Raw genomic sequence first — 20,462 nt, 5'->3', positions numbered from 1 at the left:
TTGAGACAGAGACGATGGTTGCAGTTTGTGGAGTAGATGGACGTGGTTCGCATAATGAGGGAGGAATGGAGGAGAAAGTGCCTTTTTGAGTTCTGGGGGAGGCGGTTCATCGCGTGAGGGAGGCGCTCGTCGTTATCGTGATCGTGGGGGTCGTGGGGCTCGTGTTGTTCGTGTTCCATTATGTAACCACCCACGGGCCTGCATCGTGGCCCATATCACTGGGTTTGTAGTCGTATGCAGGCCGTGGTGTGTGAGAAAACTCATGTTAGGTAGGTGGGCTTTTCTCCTCCTTCACCCGGCGGCCGTGATGTAAACATGAGAAGCAAGTTTGCTAAGGTTGTAAACGGACCCAATATTTTTCTACATCTTTGTATCAACATGAAAAGCAATCATGACTAGTTTGCTAAGGTTGTCGGCATTTGTATGGATTTTCTAAGGTTTTTGCAACGATAAAATGCTTAAAACACTTCTGACATGTTGTGATATTTTCGGTATTTAGTGGTCTACTCGCTGGGATTATTCCACTGTGTGATGTTTTGTATGTGCCAGGTTGTAGTATGAAATGCTAACTGTTCTATATGGTAGTGGTTGGTCTCTAATTGGACCGACATGTTGAACTAGTATCAATGGTAGAGGCGTTTCGTTGTGCGTCACATCCAACAGTTCACATAATTAATTATCCAAAGATTAAGGTATCAAACCCTTGGTCATACAAAGCAACATTTCATTCCTAAAAATTAAGGTACTTCCACATTCAAACTAACTAATACTACAAATTCGAAGGAACTACTTAATACATTAACAGCACATAGGGAAGTAGCCCTGGTCCAACGGCTTGAGAAAGGACGAACAAAAGCTGAAAGAAGAAGGATCAGCCAGTAGCAGCACCATCAGCCTCCCAGCCTCACAACTTCAGCCAGCCTGGTGAACTCCAGGTTTTTTCCTGCAAAACACACATGGGATGTTGGAGGCAAGAAAATAAATTTTCCAGGGGTCTTGTCATGGCATCTAATCGCACGGAATGCTAGTACAAATGATGGAGAACAAAACATCCAACATGAGCAAATTCATAGGAGTTCTAGATCCATGGATACCATCAAGAAAAAATGCTCAGTTCTAATTCAGACACAACACTTGGTGAAAACATGCATATTCATATCAGCAACATTGATATGGCATCTTTGCAAGCTTGGGTCAGTGACTTGTCTTGTGTTTCATGGCATGACAATAATTTTAACAATAAATAGACATGAAATTGACCCAAACTCATGTACAAAGTTAGGACATATGATGCATGGATTAATTCACAAATAAATGACAAAATGCCAACTTTGTATAGAATTTGCAGTACTGAAATATTTCAGTGTGTACCGGTGTGTACTGAAACTGCAGTACTGAAATAATTCAGTGTGCATCGGTGTGTACTAAAATTGTAGTAACGAAATATTTCATTGCCTACCGGTGTGTACCGAAATATTTCAGTGTCTACCACTACAACATTACAAATTTTTCCTAGGGCAGTACCAAAATATTTCAGTGCCTACCGGTGTGTACCAAAATATTTCAGTGTCCACCACTACAACATTACAAATTTTGCCTAGGGCAGTACCGAAATATTTCAGTGCCTACCGGTGTGTACCAAAATATTTCAGTGTCCACCACTACAACATTACAAATTTTGCCTAGGGCAGTACCGAAATATTTCAGTGCCTACCGGTGTGTACCGAAATATTTCAGTGTCTACCACTAGAACATTACTAATTTTTCCTAGGGTTCACATACATCATAATCATCCTCCAAATCCATGTACTCAAATATTCATGCAATTCATTGAGATTAAAATGCCATATAGCATCCCCTCTCTAAGCTATTACGATCAGTATCACCACGATGTAAGCACGAGCAGTAGGAAGATGAGGAGTGGGGAAGCTTACTCTAAACATAGCTACCGCCGCCGTTCAGACGAGGAGAGCGGCGAGGGAAGCGTGGAGAACGGCGGGGAAGCGAGGTCGCGACCACTGTCCTCCTCATCTTGTGCTTCGGAGTCTCCGATGACTCGGTTGGAGGCTGCACAATCTGCAACGGCACCTCGTGCACGGTGGGTTCCTGATCCAGTGGATGCTCTACCCTGGATTTGAACGCCCACCACCTCCGCCTGGTCCACTTGCTGGACGAATTGGCCTGCTCCATCGCCCAGAGGAGGATCTCGATCTTGTGAATCGGTTGTGCGGGCGGGGGGCAAAGCTTTGCCCTCTCCTTCTTCGTCAAATTCTTGAGAGTGGCCATTGCCATCCAGCTCATCTGCCTTGTGTTGTCAAACCAAGAACGGATCTCCCTCAACCTGGCCAACTTGACCTGGTCGCCGCCGGCGATCTGCACGAAGTCGGTGTTCTCGCCGCCGGCCATCAGCTCGATCTGCCGATTCTTGCTTCGATGGAAGAGGGGGTGGGGGTGGGTGGGGGGTTTGCCTGAGTGGAGAGAAGTTGCAGCGGCGAGAAGGAGGAGATGACTGCGGTGGACTTGGAGGAGAGGGCGGAGATGGCCGTCGATGAGTAATTGTGGAAGGTGTAGCACCATGGCGGCGGTTTTGCATTCGACGAGAGGGGCGGCGCGTGCAAATTTTCCTAGGACTAAACTACCCCTATATTAAAACGCGTCCCCACCTTGTCACGAGTACCGGCCCCACTCGTTTTAGTATTTTCGCGTACTTTCATCGGAGTACTACCCAGTACTTCGTATTTGTCTGCCGTGAGATTGACATCAACGAACGGTTCTAAAAAAGCCCAACCACTCTAAAACTTGTAAAGACAGAAACATCAAGTGAAACAATTAACATTGTACAAAGTTGAAACAAGTAAATATCAAGTGAAACAAATAATATTACAACAGCAATACAAATACAATTGCATATAGGACGGTGATTAACAACAGCAAACCGGGTTAATGGCCGCGGACGAGCCAGCGGAGCCAGTGGAGGTATAATTTTGAATGGGCCCGCTGTTTTTAATCACCGTACTCCGTCCTCCGCTGGCTCGTAGGTCTGTGTGAATGCGAAGGTGGAGGCTGCCTTGGGCCCTGGCTGTGTGTTGGGCTAAGCCCCGGGCCCATTCAAAATTATACCTAGGTTACAACTAAAAAATAACGCCACGCCCCAGGCCTGGGCCCTGGGGGCCCAGATCCGCCCCTGAGGTGATACGGTGCTTCCGTGATACGGGCCCTCGCAAGCCAGCCTAGCTCCTGGACTTGTGCGTAAATAGGGGATTTGTGGAGTTTTTTTTTGCAAACTTGCATGATCTCTGTCCGCGGCCATTGGATCTTAGGTCGAACGGCTCATGGGAGTTCATATCACGGGAGCACCAAAGCTCCCATATCACCTGATACTCTCTATGTATGCCTATCTCCCATTCATGAACCCTTCCTCCTAACTCCTAAGCCGCATCTTTCTTTCTTTTTTCACCGGTCTTCGGATATCTTTTATTATTATTATTGGTTTAAGATATCTAACCGCTCATACCGAACGGTGTTTCTGGATATCTAATAAGACTTCATCCGAGCATTTTTCAACAAAATCATAGACTTAGAACCAAATTATTCTCTTTCGCAAAAATGAACCAAAGCATTATTGTTAAACTATTCAAATTTTCTTTTGTTGGTAAAACCCTTGACCTTCTGAAAATTTAGTGGAAAAATTCTAATGAGCGATTGTTGCAACCATAACCTTTTTTTTGCAAAATGAAACCATAATCTATTGATATTTGTATGTTGCAGTTGCCAAGAGGACGGCAAGAGGTGGGGACAAATGGACGGAGGCCAGTCGCCGCGGCCTCAGCAGCACCACCGCATGCCGGAGCGGGAGGGGAACAACAACTACGACGTTGAGGGCATGGACGGTGCAGCAGAAGGGGATTGGTGGCAGAACAGTTCTTCTAACGCGCTGCTTCGGTACGACGACCGCGGGAGTGCATGCGAGCCGCTCATGCGGAAGCGCACCATCAACACCACCTCCCAGATCGCCATTGTTGGTGCCAACATTTGCCCCATCGAGAGCCTCGACTATGAGTATGCATTCCCGTGCCCTGCAATCCTTCTGTTTTCTTTTTTTGGTGTTGTTGGCATGTCAACCAGAGTCAACCAGACTTTGGTTCTTAGATGTACACATCTTCATATCTTGGAATTTTAAGTGAAGTGTTCTTTTTCTTTCAATCTAGCAGACCCCTTTCCATTAATTGCTCCACAGGAATAATCAGTTCAGTTCAGAAAGCAAAATCAGAGGGGATGGGAAAGAGCGAATGCATACCTGCTGTCAGAGCTTGCTATCAAAAATCTCACTGCAGGGCGAAAACCTGCTACCACTAAGATTAGAATTCGAAGTGAAGTGTTAATTTTGAGTATGGCTAGTTTCGCGCAGAAAGCAGTCTGCCTGGTCTATTTCCGAGTTCTAGAGAGATTGAATTTGTACATATAAAGATTTTGTGACTTTCATACATCCACACTGGACATTACAGTCAGTTTTACTTTTATTACAATGCAAACATTTGCTTGTTCCAGAGTTGTGGAGAACAACCTTTTCAAGCAAGATTGGCGGTCAAGAAAGAAGAAGCAGATATTTCAGTACATTGTTATAAAGTGGACTTTGGTGCTCCTAATCGGCCTGTTGACTGGACTTGTTGGCTTCTTCAATAACCTTGCAGTCGAAAACATTGCTGGATTAAAATTGCTAATCACAAGTGATCTTATGCTCAACCAAAGGTGAAGTTTTACTTTGTGCAATTTGTTAATTTTCCATCCTTTGCCTGTTAATGGCCATGATACCATGGAGTGAGATTATGTTAATGATTAGATCTCTACACATTTTCATGTCATAATTCCTGGAATGGTGCTAAGTTCATGAAAGCGATCGATAGTTAGGTTTCTATTTTTACAAGGTTTAACAAGAGAGTTGATTCAGTATCGGCTTACACTTGCTGGATTATTTGAAATGACCAATAGTGTTGTGCTCAGTGCAGGTATTTCACTGCATTTTTGGTGTATGGAGATTCCAATCTAGTCTTGGCAGCAGCTGATGCAGCAATATGTGCTTACATTGCACCTGCAACTGCTGGATCTGGTATTCCTGAAGTTAAAGCATATCTTAATGGAGTTGATGCTTATTCTATACTGGCTCCTAGTACACTCTTTGTGAAGGTGAGTCCTAACTTACAAAAGCATTCGTATGTTCTCTCTTACTTTTTGTGCATTCTTCATATAGTATCGCTAAGCTCAACTGTGCGCTATCTTCTCCATCATCATGACTCGTGAACTACTCCCTTCGTTCCTAAATATTTGTCTTTCTAAAGATTTCAACAAGTGACTACATACGGAGCAAAATGAGTGAATCTACACTCTAAAATATGTCTACATACATCTGTATGTTGTAGTCCATTTGAAATGCCTAGAAAGACAAATATTTGGGAACGGAGGGAGTACAAGCTAAAGAATCTTCCAGTAATAGTTTGGGCTTCTTTTGAAAAAAAAATACTCCCTCCGTTCCACAATATAAAGTGCATCAAATTTCGTGAAAGCCAAACATATGTATGTTTAACCAATATTATAGAATAAAATGAACATGTGAATACAAAATAGATAAATTATGAAACTATTTTTCATAATGGATCTAATGATACAAAATTGGTATTGTAGATATCTACATTTTTTTTCTAAAAACTTGGTCAAACATGCACACGTTTGACTTTTAAAAAAAACTAATACACCCTGTATTTTGGAATGGAGGGAGTAGTAATTATGAACAAATTTAAAGCTTCATCTACAACAGGGCAATCTTATTAATTTATTTGCATTGAAAATAATAAAATACTCTGCAAAGTTCGTGACTTAACAAATCCATGAGGTGTGATGACCTTAACACAAACAAGTGAGACATCATTTGACATTTTGTAAGTGTGCAAACTTTTACACTGGTGGTAGTACTAACTACTACTATTAATGCCTACACTTGACTGTACCTAAGATTTCTTATGCTAGTAAATAGCAACATATTACCTCGACACCTTTTGTAAAAAACTGCAAAAGATTTTTAATTTAATTTTTTTGATAAGTTGTCTTCCTTTGGCATATCATTCTGCACTGACAGTTGAAAACATTTCTACCAGTGCCACGTTGTGCATTATATTCTTCTATGTTATCGCATAACCCTTTTTTCTCATGAAATCTTCTACTGATGTGTAGATATTTGGTTCAATACTTGGAGTTTCAGCTGGGTTTGTACTTGGAAAGGAAGGTCCAATGGTACATACGGGGGCGTGCATTGCAAACTTACTTGGTCAGGGAGGGTCATGCAAGTACCATCTTACGTGCAATTGGCTGAGATATTTCAAGAACGACAGGGATAGGCGGGATTTGATTACGTGTGGGTGCGCAGCTGGAGTGGCCGCTGCCTTCCGCGCACCTGTTGGTGGCGTCCTGTTTGCTCTTGAAGAAGCTGCATCATGGTAATAACTTTTTCCTGGCAAATTATCACCTGTTACTTTGGGGCGTTCATTGTCTTTTGTAGGTTTCTGCAAATCACAACTAAGTTAGCCATGAGGTTCTAGGATTCATATTTCCTTGTCTAATATGGACATGAAGTGTATTTCATATATAGTGTTTGCCAAGAATCATTAGTTGGATATGTAGTTACAGTGATCGGGCCAACCGATAAATATGCAGAGCCAAACTAGTACCACCATAGTTATGTACTGTTAACCTACATGTTTATCTTCAAAATGTTAGTTTATTTTTGAAAAACTTAAACTGCTAGCCACGAGAATACATGTTAATGTGTTTTATTTTTTCAACTTCATTTTACAGGTGGCGAAGTGCTCTTTTATGGAGAGCATTCTTTACAACTGCTGTTGTTGCTGTCGTGTTGAGGACTCTGATTGAGTTCTGTCGCAGTGGAAAGTGTGGTCTCTTTGGGCAAGGTGGATTAATTATGTTTGATCTAAGTTCAACTGTTGCAATCTATAGTAGTCCGGATCTACTTGCAATAATTCTCCTTGGAATAATTGGTGGTATATTCGGAGGCCTCTTCAACTTTCTCTTGGATAAAATTCTTCGTATTTATAGTATTATCAATGAGTAAGTACCAAGGATGAATTGTAATAAATGTGATTGCATAAATTTTCTATTTTCGATACCTAGTTTATGATGTGATATTATCTGACGTTCTTCATCTGCCCGCAGGAGAGGTGCTCCATCCAAGATCCTCCTCGCTATAATAGTATCAGTTGTCACATCAATGTGCTCCTATGGCCTCCCTTGGCTTGCTTCGTGCACTCAATGCCCTAAAGATGCCGTGGAGCAATGTCCTACCGTTGGCCGCTCTGGCAATTATAAGAACTTCCAGTGCCCACCAGGGTATTACAATGGTATGGCATCACTTTTCTTCAATACAAACGATGATGCCACCAGGGTATTACAATGGTATGGCATCACTTTTCTTCAATACAAACGATGATGCCATACGCAATCTTTTCAGCACTGAAACAACGACTGAGTACCACATGTCTAGTCTTTTCATCTTCTTCGTCGCAATCTATTGCCTTCGGTCCCATCTGGTCTCTTCATCCCTGTTAGGCCAACTCCACGCGCGACCCTATCATGTCCGTCCCCGTCCGTTTGGGGTAAAAGGGACAAACCGGGCGGCCCAGCGCGCGGGAGCAAACGGACTTTTGTCCGTTTTGTGTCCGCTTTCGACCCATCCCCGGCCCAAGTTTGCGCCGCTTTTGGGGTGAAACGGACACCATGTGGACGCGCCGGCCGTCTGCGCGTGTCCTCCCCTGGCCCGCCCGTTGGTGGCACAGGGCGGTCCTTTTTCTATCCGCCCCCTCCCTCCCTCCGGCCGCACCCCACTCCACTCTTCTCCACTCTTCCCCACTCTTTCCCTCGCCGCTGCCGCTGCCATTGCAGCCGTGCAGCTCGGACGCGCGCTCGCCCAGCCCCTTCCCCTCGGCGCCGCCGAGCTACCCAACCACGGCCACCTGGTTTGCGCACCCGCCGGCCGGATTTGGGGCGGATCCGGTCGGTCTTGAGCTCGCCCGGCTGTGGGAGGCTGGGCCGCGCCATGGACTGGCCGGGCACCTCGCCAGAAGGCCCTGGCAGGGCCGCAAGGCCACATGCAGGCAGTGGCTCCTCCTCTAGCCGCTCGGATCTGTCCACCGGCAGATACACGAATGGCGGCCGGCCGGGCTCGGTGCTTGCCCAAAAGCTCGTCGGCGCACCGTTGCCACTCATTAAGTGCGACCACTGCTCAAGGATGGTCGTGCGCCGCGTGTCTACAACGCCGGAACATCCCGGATGGGTGTTCATCAAGTGCTTAAACGATGGGGTATGTGCTCGTTTTAGCTTCGGTTTGTGCTCTCGGAGTAGACTAGTTGTGCTAACTTCAAATTTTATTGTGTAGAATGGATGCAAGTTTTGGTATTGGGAAGAGTACATCGATATATTGATAGAGCGAAATTTAGTACATGTTCGTGCACTTTTAGCTAGCATAGAGGCTGTAGATGAGACAAGTGCACTTGTTGCTAAGGCTAGACACGAGACTAGGTATGAGGAAGCAACATCGACTTCTGGGTTAAAGAAGAAAGGAGGGTGCAACATCGAGCCTCCTCCACAGATCAACAATGAGTGCATCGAGAAGGCCCTAACCCAACTCAAGGGAGCAATTATGGAAGTTGGGTATCTTCTAAAATGTATTCTTGTGGTTGTTATTTTCTTTGGCCTTGCTTTACTAGTCAAAATGTGATGATGTATTGTCATGTACCAAAAATGAATGATAAAAAAAAAGTTAAGGACTTGCAAAGAAAAATGCACGCGGACAGGATGCGGCCGGGATGCGTCCGCGCGCTGGGCGTACGGCCACCGCATCCCAGGACACGTCCGGACACGACCCCAAATCTCTACCCAAACGGACAGAATCCGAACAAAACGGACGTCCGTTTAGGGTCGCGCGGTGGAGTTGGCCTTATCCTTGCTGGAGCCACATACGGTCGAATAATGGGAGGCCTCTGCATTCAACATATGAAATATGTCAGTAACAGTGAAGAAGATTCTCATCCACATGGCTGACTAGGAGTCCATGACTGACGTGAGAGCATGCGTCACTAGTAAGAGGTGACCAAGTTGAAACGCTGCTGCTGCGCTGCGCCCATTCGCTCGTCAGCTCGTCAGCTCAACTTAGGTTGTTGTATATACACTTCGGTTGCCATTGCACCGCTTCCAAGTCCTCCCAGCTTGACCAACTCCACTAGCACTTTTGCTGCCACAGCCGACCAGCCATGACCCTCTCCCGCAGCGGCGATGGCCAGAGTGGCTCCGCGAGGGCGCACTTCGTGCTGGTACCGATGATGGCTCAGGGCCATACCATCCCCATGACCGACATGGCACGCCTGCTGGCAGAGCATGGCGCGCAGGTCAGCTTCATCACCACGCCGGTCAACGCCGCTAGGTTGGAGGGCTTCGCCGCTGACGTGAAGGCGGCAGGCCTGGCGGTTCAGCTCGTGGAGCTCCACTTCCCGAGTGTAGAGTTCGGCCTACCAGATGGGTGCGAGAACCTCGACATGATCCAATCAAAGAATTTGTTCTTGAACTTCATGAAGGCCTGTGCCGCGCTGCATGAGCCGCTCATGGCGTACCTCCGTGAGCAGCAGCACTCGCCTCCTAGCTGCATCATATCTGACATGGCGCACTGGTGGACCGGTGACATCGCAAGGGAGCTCGGCATCCCGAGGCTCACCTTTAGTGGCTTTTGTGGCTTCTCGTCCCTTGTCAGGTACAACATAAAGAGGCAAACCTTGTGAGTACTGGACATATTTTTGCTGCTATGATTAAGTATTTTACTTCAATAGTACAGGACAGCTTACGAGTATAAATTCCTTCCAGAAAAGAAGAAAGCATACATAGATAATAGAGTACACAAGATAATAAAATCGACGTGTGTGCTACCTTACGTAATGAAACATGTAATTCAAACTACATAAGGAAGTATAGAAAATAAGAATTTTCATCAGATATTTGTTACGCCAGTTACAGCTGGTTGATGTGTCAACGATGTCTGCACTTCAACGTATTTTAAACAACTAGTATCATCTTGCAGGTACATCATTTTTCACAACAATGTATTGGAGCATGTCACAGATGACAATGAGCTCATCACGATCCCGGGGTTCCCTACACCGCTAGAGTTGACGAAGGCTAAGTTGCCTGGTGGAACCCTTTGTGTTCCGGGTATGGAGCAAATCCGTGAGAAGATGTTTGAGGAGGAGCTGAGATGCGATGGTGAGATCACTAATAGCTTCAAAGAGCTCGAGACATTGTACATTGAATCCTATGAGCAGATAACAAGGAAGAAGGTCTGGACGATCGGGCCAATGTGCCTCTGCCACCGAAACAGCAACAGAACGGCCGCAAGAGGAAACAAGGCGTCAATGGATGAGGCACAGTGCTTGCAATGGCTTGATTCAAGGAAGCCAGGCTCAGTGATCTTTGTGAGTTTTGGAAGCCTCGCTTGCACTACACCTCAACAACTTGTTGAACTGGGACTGGGACTTGAAGCCTCCAAGAAACCGTTTGTTTGGGTGATTAAAGCAGGAGCTAAGCTTCCAGAAGTCGAGGAATGGCTCGCAGATGGGTTCGAGGAGCGTGTCAGAGACAGAGGTCTGATCATAAGGGGCTGGGCGCCACAAGTGATGATCCTGTGGCACCAAGCCGTTGGAGGATTTGTGACGCACTGTGGGTGGTGTTAAGCTTCATGCACTAGCCAACGCAACCAAAAGTCCGAACTGATGGAAAGGGCTAGTGCAGTCCACATATAATGTAACACCCCCTCTCACGTGTGACGGGGAAGACAAGTCAACACGTGCAACCGGAAGAGAGCGACGGAGCGCGAAACTCACGTATGACTCAAGAGGCCTATACGTGGACACAAAGGGGGGCAACAGCAATTTTTAGATAAATTGCGTGAACCAGGACTTGAACTCAAGACCTTAGCTCTGATACCATGTTAAGCTTCATGCACTAGCCAACGCAACCAAAAGTCCGAACTGATGGAAAGGGCTAGTGCAGTCCACATATAATGTAACAGGTGGAACTCAACAATAGAGGGCATCTGTGCAGGTGTGCCCATGATCACATGGCCACACTTTGCAGAGCAGTTTTTGAATGAGAAGCTGGTGGTGGATGTGCTGAAACTTGGGGTAGAGGTTGGAGTGCAAGGAGTTACACACTGGGTAACTGAACAACAAGAGGTTATGGTTACCAGAGATGCTGTGGAGACAGCAGTGAACACCCTGATGGGTGAAGGGGAGGCTACAGAGGAGTTGAGAATGAGAGCAAAAGACTGCGCCATTAAGGCAAGGAGGGCTTTCGACGAGGAAGGTTCTTCTTACAACAACGTAAGGCTGTTAATTCAAGAAATGAGTAACAAGACGAATGCATGTGGTTGATAGAGATTACCTAAGCTCGCTTTTTCGGTGTAAACATGAAGTGAAAGATCCTAGAATACATATATCATCATATAGAATTTTGTACCAGGCTCACAGGTGATTATTTAGAGATTATAGATGATCCAAATGAAGGGAATATCAATTATCATCTGTATTATGTACGCTCTTTCATGGCAGTCCACATAACAACTACACAGTCTGCTCTTCTAGATGGTTACTTTTCCCTTGCATTTTGTGACCGCTGCACGACTAGCCACGGCTCGTGGAGGCGTAGGACAATGACTCCCACGACGGTGCCACCGGCGCCAAGCACCGTCCCATGGGAGCAACTTGGGAGGGACGCCGCCGTGCACCGGACACTGCGCTGTTGGATTGCACCAGGCACTGTACATGGCCTAATAACAGACCTAATAGCTGCGGTCTTGTATTGAATTCTTTTTTTTAGGGGGTATTAAATTCTTTCTACATATACAGTTTATTCGGTCTGTGTGCATGAAGCAAAATGAAAATAAGGAGCCTCGGTCATACCTCTTTGCGTCAGGAAGCCACTGTGTTGATTAGGATGCATTGGGTCGCTCCAGAAATGGACTCATATTTTCCTTTAGCTTCTCACTAACAAAACTTTGAAAGGATACAGACAAGAAGATTCCACCCACTGTCACAGTACACTGACAGCCTGTTTGGTTCGGTGGAATTGGAGAGAGGGAATGGGAGTTTGAGGCATAGAGTTTTATTCCTTTGTTTGTTTAGGTGGAATGGGAATTCAACAAGGAAGTGAAAGGGGAATTCACGTGTAGAAGTGCCACATATCTATTACCTAGGGAGGGCTGGTAATTGAGATGGGGAAAGGGAATTAGAGTTAAACTCCCATTCCCCTTCCGTTAGTTTGCCAAACAGGCTATGAATGACCGAATCTCCACACAGAAAATAATGCACTATCATATTATATCGGCTGGCTCGGCCTTCCACAGCCTTGAGAGTTAATTAAGTGTGGTTTAAAAAAATCCAGTGAGGTAAAAAAATCCAGTGTGGTGTAAAAAAATCCTTGTCCACAGTTTCGCGTTTTTCCTAGTGTGGTGTAAAAAAATCCAGTGAGGTAATCAACCAAACTACAGGAGTTCTACAATCAAAACAAAACCTGGCAATATGGATGTGCCACGCTTCACTTCAGTCACCGGTGCGGCAGTGCCGTGCTCCACCAGAACAGAGAGTTTGAGTCATTGAGTGGACCTGCACTCTATGCTATCCAATAAAATCAGACAATAACAGACCTTGTTGCATTGCTAATTGCCGCAGGGTATTTGTTACTCCCTCTTATACTACCTCCGTCTCAAAATTCTTGTCTTAGATTTATCTAAATACGGATGTATCAAGTCACATTTTAGTATTAGATACACCCGTATCTAGATAAATTTAAGATAAGAATTTTGGGACGGAGGGAGTATTTCTTTACGGAGGGAGTGCTAAAACTAGGAGTCTCTTTCAGATAGTGTTTCTTTGGTTTTGTGTGCATGATGATGCGCTGAGTAGCGAGGACAGACAGTGAAACAAAACGGAGGAGGAGGCGTTGCCGTCGTACCTCTTTGCGACAGAAAAGTTTATATCAGTGTTGAATAGGATGCACTGCCCCCACCGCGTCGCTCCAAAAATGGACTCGCGTTTTCCAAATCGATGGAATGCTTTTCTCTTCAGAAGCTTCTCACTTCCAAAGGCCTGAGGGGATACTAACCATACCGAGTAATCTTTGACTAGACTAATATGGTCGAAAAACAGACAAGAAAATTCCACCCGCTGTCGCAGTACACTGAATCTCCACATGGAAAATAATGCACTCCTGTCATATTATTGGCAGAACCAGCTGACTCTGCCTTCCACAGGCCACAGGCTTGAGAGTTGAGTAGCACCATGCATATACGGCAAGTCAGCATCAGAGTTGAACATCATCCGGGCAGCCAAATTCAGTGCATCGAATGGCGTCCTCTTCTTTGACCATGAGCGGTGCCAGGGATTAATCTGCGCCATCGGATGTCCCATCGGACCGCCTGGAGCCCTGGACGCCGCCTTCCTGGAGGTTCAGAACTTGAGAAGATTCATTCATCCACATGGCCGACTCCATGAGTCCATGGCTGACGTTAGAGCATGCGTCACTGGCAAGAGGTGACCAAGTTGATACGCTGCACCCGTTCCAACGTCAGCTCGTCAACTCGACTTAGGAAGATATAGCACCAGGTGCTATATACACACAACGGTTGCCATTGCACCGCCTCCAAGCCCTCCCAGCTTGACAAACTCCACTAGCACTTTTGCTGCCACAGCCGATCAGCCATGACCTTTGCAGGAAGCGGCGATGGGGAGAGCGGCTCCGAGAGGGCGCACTTCGTGCTGGTACCGATGATGGCTCAGGGCCATACCATCCCCATGACCGACATGGCACGCCTGCTGGCAGAGCATGGTGCGCAGGTCAGCTTCATCACCACGCCGGTAAACGCTGCTAGGTTGGAGGGCTTCGCCGCTGACGTGAAGGCGGCGGGCCTGGCGGTTCAGCTTGTGGAGCTCCACTTCCCGGCAGCGGAGTTTGGCCTACCGGACGGGTGTGAGAACCTCGACATGATCCAATCAAAGAATTTGTTCCTGAACTTCATGGAGACCTGTGCCGCGCTTCAGGAGCCGCTCATGGCATACCTCCGTGAGCAGCAGCGCTCGCCTCCTAGCTGCATCATATCTGACATGATGCACTGGTGGACCGGCGACATCGCAAGGGAGCTCGGCATCCCGAGGCTCACCTTCAGTGGCTTTTGTGGCTTCTCGTCCCTTGTCAGGTACAAACATAAAAAGGCAAACCTTGTGAGTACTGGACATATTTTTGCTGCTATGATTAAGTATTTTACTTCAGTAGTAGAGGACAGATTACAGTAAATTCCTTCCAGAAAAGAAGAAAGCATACATATATAATAGAGTACACAAGATAATAAAATCAACGTGTGTACTACCTTACGTAATGAAACATGTAATTCAAACTGCATAAGTATAGAAAATAAGCATTTTCATCAGATATTGTTACGCCAGTTGCAGCTGGTTGATGTGTCGACAATGTCTGCACTTCAACGTATTCTAAACAACTAATATCATATTGCAGGTACATCATTTTTCACAATAATTTATTGGAGCATGTCACAGATGACAATGAGCTCATCACGATCCCGGGGTTCCCTACACTGCTAGAGTTGACGAAGGCTAAGTTGCCTGGAACCCTTTGTGTTCCGGGTATGGAGCAAATCCGTGAGAAGATGTATGAGGAGGAGCTGAGATGTGATGGTGAGATCACTAATAGCTTCAAAGAGCTCGAGACATTGTACATTGAATCTTATGAGCAGATAGCAAGGAAGAAGGTCTGGACGATCGGGCCAATGTGCCTCTGCCACCGAAACAGCAACACAACGGCCGCAAGAGGAAACAAGGCGCCAATGGATGAGGCACAGTGCTTGCAATGGCTTGATTCAAGGAAGCCAGGCTCAGTGATCTTTGTGAGTTTTGGAAGCCTTGCTTGCACTACACCACAACAAATTGTTGAGCTGGGACTGGGACTCGAAGCCTCCAAGAAACCGTTTATTTGGGTGATCAAAGCAGGACCTAAGTTTCCAGAAGTCGAGGAATGGCTCGCAGATGGGTTCGAGGAGCGTGTCAAAGACAGAGGCATGATCATAAGGGGCTGGGCGCCACAGGTGATGATCCTGTGGCACCAAGCCATTGGAGGATTTGTGACACACTGTGGGTGGAACTCAACAATAGAGGGCATCTGTGCAGGTGTGCCCATGATCACATGGCCACACTTTGCAGAGCAGTTTCTGAATGAGAAGCTGGTGGTGGATGTGCTGAAACTTGGGGTAGAGGTTGGAGTGCAAGGAGTTACACAGTGGGGAAGTGAACAACAAGAGGTTATGGTTACCAGAGATGCTGTGGAGACAGCAGTGAACACCCTGATGGGTGAAGGGGAGGCTACAGAGGAGTTGAGAATGAGAGCAGAAGACTGCGCCATTAAGGCAAGGAGGGCTTTCGACGAGGAAGGTTCTTCTTACAACAACGTAAGGCTGTTAATTCAAGAAATGGAAAACAAGACGAATGCATGTGGTTGATAGAGATTACCTAAGCTCGCTTTTTCGGTGTAAACATGAAGTGAAACATCCTAGAGTACATATATCATCATATAGAATTTTGTACCAGGCTCACAGGTGATTATTTAGAGATTATAGATGATCCAAATGAAGGGAATATCAATTATCCTCTCTATTATGTACGCTCTTTCATGGCAGTCCACATAACAACTACACAGTCTGCTATTCTAGATGGTTACGCTCTCCCTTGCATTTTGCTACCGCTGCACGACTAGCCACGGTTCGTGGAGACGTAGGACAATGACTCCGAGCAACTAGGGAGGGGCGCCGCCGTGCACCGGACACTGCGCTTTTGCATTGCACCAGGCACTGTACATGGCCTAATAACAGACCTTGTTTCATTGCTAATCGCTGCGGTCTTGTATTAAATCCTTTTTTTAGGGGGTATTAAATTCTTTCTAGATATGGAGTTTATTAGGTCTGTGTGCATGAAGCAAAATGAAAACAAGGAGCCTCGGTCGTACCTCTTTGCGTCAGGAAGCCACTGTGTTGATTAGGATGCATTGCGTCGCTCCAGAAATGGACTCATATTTTTCATATCACTGGGAGATCCTTTTAGCTTCTCACTAACAAAACTCTGAAAGGATACAGACAATAAAATTCCACCCACTGTCACAGTACACTGAATGACCGAATCTCCACACGGAAAATAATGCACTATCATATTATATCGGCTGGCTCGGCCTTCCACAGCCTTGAGAGTTAAGTAAGTGTGCATATACGACAAGTCAGTATCAGACATGAGGATCATCCAAATCCTGTAAAAATGACTCCTCTTTGAGCATGACAGACGGTAGCGGTGGTTAATCTGAGCCCTCGATGTTTGATCGGACGGCCTGGATTCTGATGATTCAGAACTTAAGAAGATTCATCCACATGGCTGACTCCACGAGTCCATGACTGACGTGAGAGCATGCGTCACTGGCAAGAGGTGACCAATTTGATACGCTGTTGCATCGTCAGCTCATCATCTTTCCTTAGGAAGACATAGCACTAGGTGCTATATGTATACACTACAGTTGCCATTGCGACCATCATCAGATTGTGCCCACACATCGTGCTATCTTGCCGGTGTCACTGTCTTCCCAGTTTGACTGACTCCACCACCAGTGCTTCTGCTACAATAGCCGATCAGCCATGACCTTCACCGGCAGCGGCGATGGCCAGAGCGGCTCCGCGAGGGCGCACTTTGTGTTGGTACCGATGTTGGCGCAGGGGCACACAATCCCCATGACCGACATGGCACGCCTGCTGGCAGAGCACGGCGCACAGGTTAGCTTCATCACCACACCAGTGAATGCCTCCAGGTTGGCAGGCTTTGCAGCCGATGTGGAGGCGGCGGGCCTGGCAGTACGGCTCGTGGAGCTCCATTTCCCGAGCGCCAAGTTTGGCCTACCGGACGGGTGCGAGAACCTGGACATGATCCAATCCACGGATCTGCTCTCCAACTTCATGGATGCCATCGCTGCGCTTCAGGAGCCGCTCAAGGCATACCTCCATGAGCAGCAGCGCTCGCCTCCGAGCTGCATCATATCTGACCTGATTCACTGGTGGACTGGTGACATCGCAAGGGAGCTTGGTATCCCAAGGCTGACCTTTAGTGGCTTTTGTGGCTTCTCGTCCCTCATCAGGTACAATCATAATAAGAGGCAAATCTTGTGAGTAACTAATTTTGTATACTATGCATATTATTGCTGCTACAATTAAGTGCTTTACTTCATCAGTGGACGGAAAACTAGTGTAAATTGCCTCCAGAGAGAAGAAAGCATTGAACATATAAAAGGCTACACCTGAAAGGAAAAAGAATGGTCTGGGTACTAGTTTGTGTGATGAAATATGTAATTTACACTGCATAAGGAATCACAGACAGCAAAGGTTTTCATGAGCAAGTTTTTAGGCCAGCTATATCTGGTTGACGTTTGTCGAAGAAGTCTGCTCTTATACGTATTTGAAACAATTACAACCATCTTGCAGGTACATCACTTATCACAACAATGTATTTCAAAATGTCAAAGACGAAAATGAGCTCATCACAATCACAGGGTTCCCTACGCCACTAGAGCTGACAAAGGCTAAATGCCCTGGAAATTTTTGTATTCCTGGTATGGAGCAAATCCGTAAGAAGTTCCTTGAAGAGGAGCTGAAAAGTGATGGTGAGGTAATTAACAGCTTCCAGGAGCTGGAGACATTGTACATTGAATCCTTTGAGCAGACGACAAAGAAGAAGATCTGGGCGGTCGGACCAATGTGCCTCTGCCACCGAGACAACAACACTATGGCCGCAAGAGGAAACAAGGCGTCAATGGATGAAGCACAGTGCTTGCAATGGCTTGATTCAATGAAGCCAGGCTCAGTGGTCTTTGTCAGCTTTGGCAGCCTCGCTTGCACTACACCTCAACAGCTTGTTGAGTTGGGACTGGGACTTGAAACCTCCAGGAAACCGTTTATTTGGGTGATCAAAGCAGGAGCTAAGCTTCCAGAAGTTGAGGAATGGCTGGCAGACGAGTTCGAGGAGCGTGTCAAAAATAGAGGCATGGTCATAAGGGGTTGGGCACCACAGCTCATGATCCTGCAGCACCAAGCCGTTGGAGGATTCATGACGCACTGCGGGTGGAACTCAACAATAGAGGGCATCTGTGCAGGTGTGCCCATGATCACATGGCCACACTTTGGGGAGCAGTTTTTGAATGAGAAGCTGCTGGTGGATGTGCTGAAAATCGGGATGGAGGTTGGAGTGAAAGGAGTTACACAGTGGGGAAGTGAAAACCAGGAGGTTATGGTTACAAGAGATGAGGTGCAGAAAGCTGTGAACACCCTGATGGATGAGGGGGCGGCTGCAGAAGAGATGAGGGTGAGAGCAAAAGACTGCGCCATTAAGGCAAGGAGGGCTTTCGATGAGGGAGGTTCTTCGAATGACAACATAAGGCTATTAATTCAAGAAATGGAAATCAAGACGAATGCATGTGGTTCAGTGGTTGATACAGATGGTAATAAGCTCTCTTTTTTGGTGTAAACATAAAGTAAAAGAGCCTATAGCATATTTATCGTTATAAAGGATTTCTTTTACAAATAACCGGTAGCCTGTATCAGGATCACTGTCTATTCTGTTGCGCAGGTTTCATATTTTTTTGGGAAAGGGGATATCCCCGGCCTCTGCATCATACTGATCCACACAGCCATATTTATTAAAAACAATTCAGAAGTTCAGTAGTTTCATAATGATTACACGGTCTGCTTCTCCGAATGGCATGCTCTCCTTTTCATTTTGCTACCACTTACTCATCAGAGTTGATAAGAGTTCAGAAAGGAGAAAAAATGAAATAAAATGTATGCACATTATCAAACTGGGACTAAAAGCAAGCGATGATTCAAGGTGAATAATCCAAAGGAAGATAAGGAAGTGAAACCCACATAAAGCACATATGAATTTAGAAACTTATGTTTGACTTAGCAGTGTGACAAACATGAAATCTCAAGGATCCCTCCATACTAAAAAGAGGTTCAAGGTTACCTAAAATAAGGCTGTCTTGTACTGTTTACATGAGAAGTAAATGAAGGATCAAACTCAAGACTAGTGAGCAAATCTATTGTTTTAAACGTGCTGGTTGATGCTCCTAGTTGCCAAAATCAATCTAATCCTGCACTTAAGTCTTCTAAACGGATAAAAGTATGTACTCAGTAAAAAGAGCCTATAGTACAAATAACCTGTTGTCATTAGAAAGAGCCTATATATCATTGGAACTAATTTTATTTTACAAATAACCCGTTGCTTGTATTAGGCTCGCTGGTGGGGCCGTGATTGTTTAGAGATTAAGCGAGGGTCCAAATGACAGCGATATCAGTTGTCTACGCTGTTGTGCAGGTTTCATGGCAGTCAACATAATGATTACACAGTCTTCTTCTGCAGATGTTATCCTCTCCTTTTCATTTTGCTACCACTTGCTCATCAGAGTTAAATAAGGGTTCGGAAAGGAGAAGAAAATGAAATAAACTGTATGCACATTATCAAACTGAAACTGAAAGTAAGAGATGATTTGAGGTGAATAATTCAAAGGAAGAGAAGGAAATGGAACCCACATAACGTGCATTTGACATTAAAATCTTATGTTTGACTTAGTGGTGTGGCAAACATGAAATTTCAAGGATCTCTCCATACAAAAAGAGATAAGGATCACCTAAAACAAGGTTGTCTTGTACAGTACCGTTTATATGACAAGTGGCTAAAGGGTCAAAGCTCAAGACCAGTGAGCAAATCTATTGTTTTGAACGTGCTGCTGACGCTCCTGGTTGCCAAAATCAATCTAAACCTGCACTTTTCGTCTTCTAAACGGATAGAAGTATGTAGGAGTATTTATCTAGCAACTGGGGGCACAAACAGGATTGAATAAGTTCAAAGAAACCATGGTGTAATAATAAAAGCATATAAACAGATGGCTGTTTCATAGGAAGTGTACAGATTTACTGAGCAATTATGAACAGGCATGGTCAAATGTTTTATATTCAAAGTAGGACAGTGTGTTGAGTTCCTTACAAAGTCAAATATGAACTAGGCAGTGGGAAAGATGTAAACTGGAGGAAATAGACCAAACCTGGTTTCACTATGCACCGATGAGCCATGACTGTCACTTCATCTGGAGCATTCTGTAAAACATATGGATAGCCTCCTCACCGTGAGGACCAGAGGGCTTTGGCAAGTGGGCGTCGAGCTCTAGCCCAAACTTAGCCACCACGTGCACGTGAACGGCGTCGCCGACAGCCGGCTCCACGGCGCGCGCCAACCCGCCGCATTGAGCAACGGCGGGAACGTGTA

At 45.8% G+C, this 20,462-nt stretch overlaps 3 protein-coding genes across 4 annotated transcripts; all 3 read left to right on the top strand.

Annotated features, from left to right (window-relative positions):
• The first annotated feature begins 2,943 nt into the window (after positions 1 to 2,943).
• Positions 2,944 to 8,782, top strand: LOC123077579 (chloride channel protein CLC-c-like). Its single transcript, XM_044499871.1, has 9 exons — positions 2,944 to 2,976; positions 3,321 to 3,388; positions 3,769 to 4,059; positions 4,549 to 4,749; positions 5,007 to 5,184; positions 6,226 to 6,488; positions 6,847 to 7,116; positions 7,222 to 7,450; positions 8,441 to 8,782. Exons 1-9 carry the CDS (start codon positions 2,944 to 2,946, stop codon positions 8,780 to 8,782), a joined length of 1,875 nt encoding a protein of 624 aa, XP_044355806.1.
• A 433-nt stretch (positions 8,783 to 9,215) lies between these two features.
• On the top strand, positions 9,216 to 18,871 carry LOC123077581 (UDP-glycosyltransferase 1). 2 transcript variants are annotated; one of them, XM_044499875.1, is made up of 2 exons: positions 9,216 to 9,808; positions 17,627 to 18,871. In XM_044499875.1, the coding sequence occupies exons 1-2, from the start codon at positions 9,315 to 9,317 to the stop codon at positions 18,663 to 18,665; spliced, it is 1,533 nt and encodes a 510-aa protein (XP_044355810.1). In that variant the 5' UTR covers positions 9,216 to 9,314; the 3' UTR covers positions 18,666 to 18,871. The 2 variants fall into 2 exon arrangements, with proteins under 2 accessions (XP_044355810.1, XP_044355809.1); XM_044499874.1 differs by lacking the exon at positions 9,216 to 9,808 and adding an exon at positions 16,790 to 17,283.
• LOC123077582 (UDP-glycosyltransferase 73C1) lies at positions 13,745 to 15,767 on the top strand. The gene is made up of 2 exons (XM_044499876.1): positions 13,745 to 14,299; positions 14,617 to 15,767. The coding sequence occupies exons 1-2, from the start codon at positions 13,806 to 13,808 to the stop codon at positions 15,611 to 15,613; spliced, it is 1,491 nt and encodes a 496-aa protein (XP_044355811.1). The 5' UTR covers positions 13,745 to 13,805; the 3' UTR covers positions 15,614 to 15,767.
• Positions 18,872 to 20,462: the final 1,591 nt, after the last annotated feature.

Source organism: Triticum aestivum, chromosome 3D (assembly GCF_018294505.1).
Source record: "Triticum aestivum cultivar Chinese Spring chromosome 3D, IWGSC CS RefSeq v2.1, whole genome shotgun sequence".
NCBI lineage: Eukaryota > Viridiplantae > Streptophyta > Magnoliopsida > Poales > Poaceae > Triticum > Triticum aestivum.
Note: the sequence above shows the minus strand (reverse complement) of the source record. Positions and strands in the feature narration are given on the sequence as shown.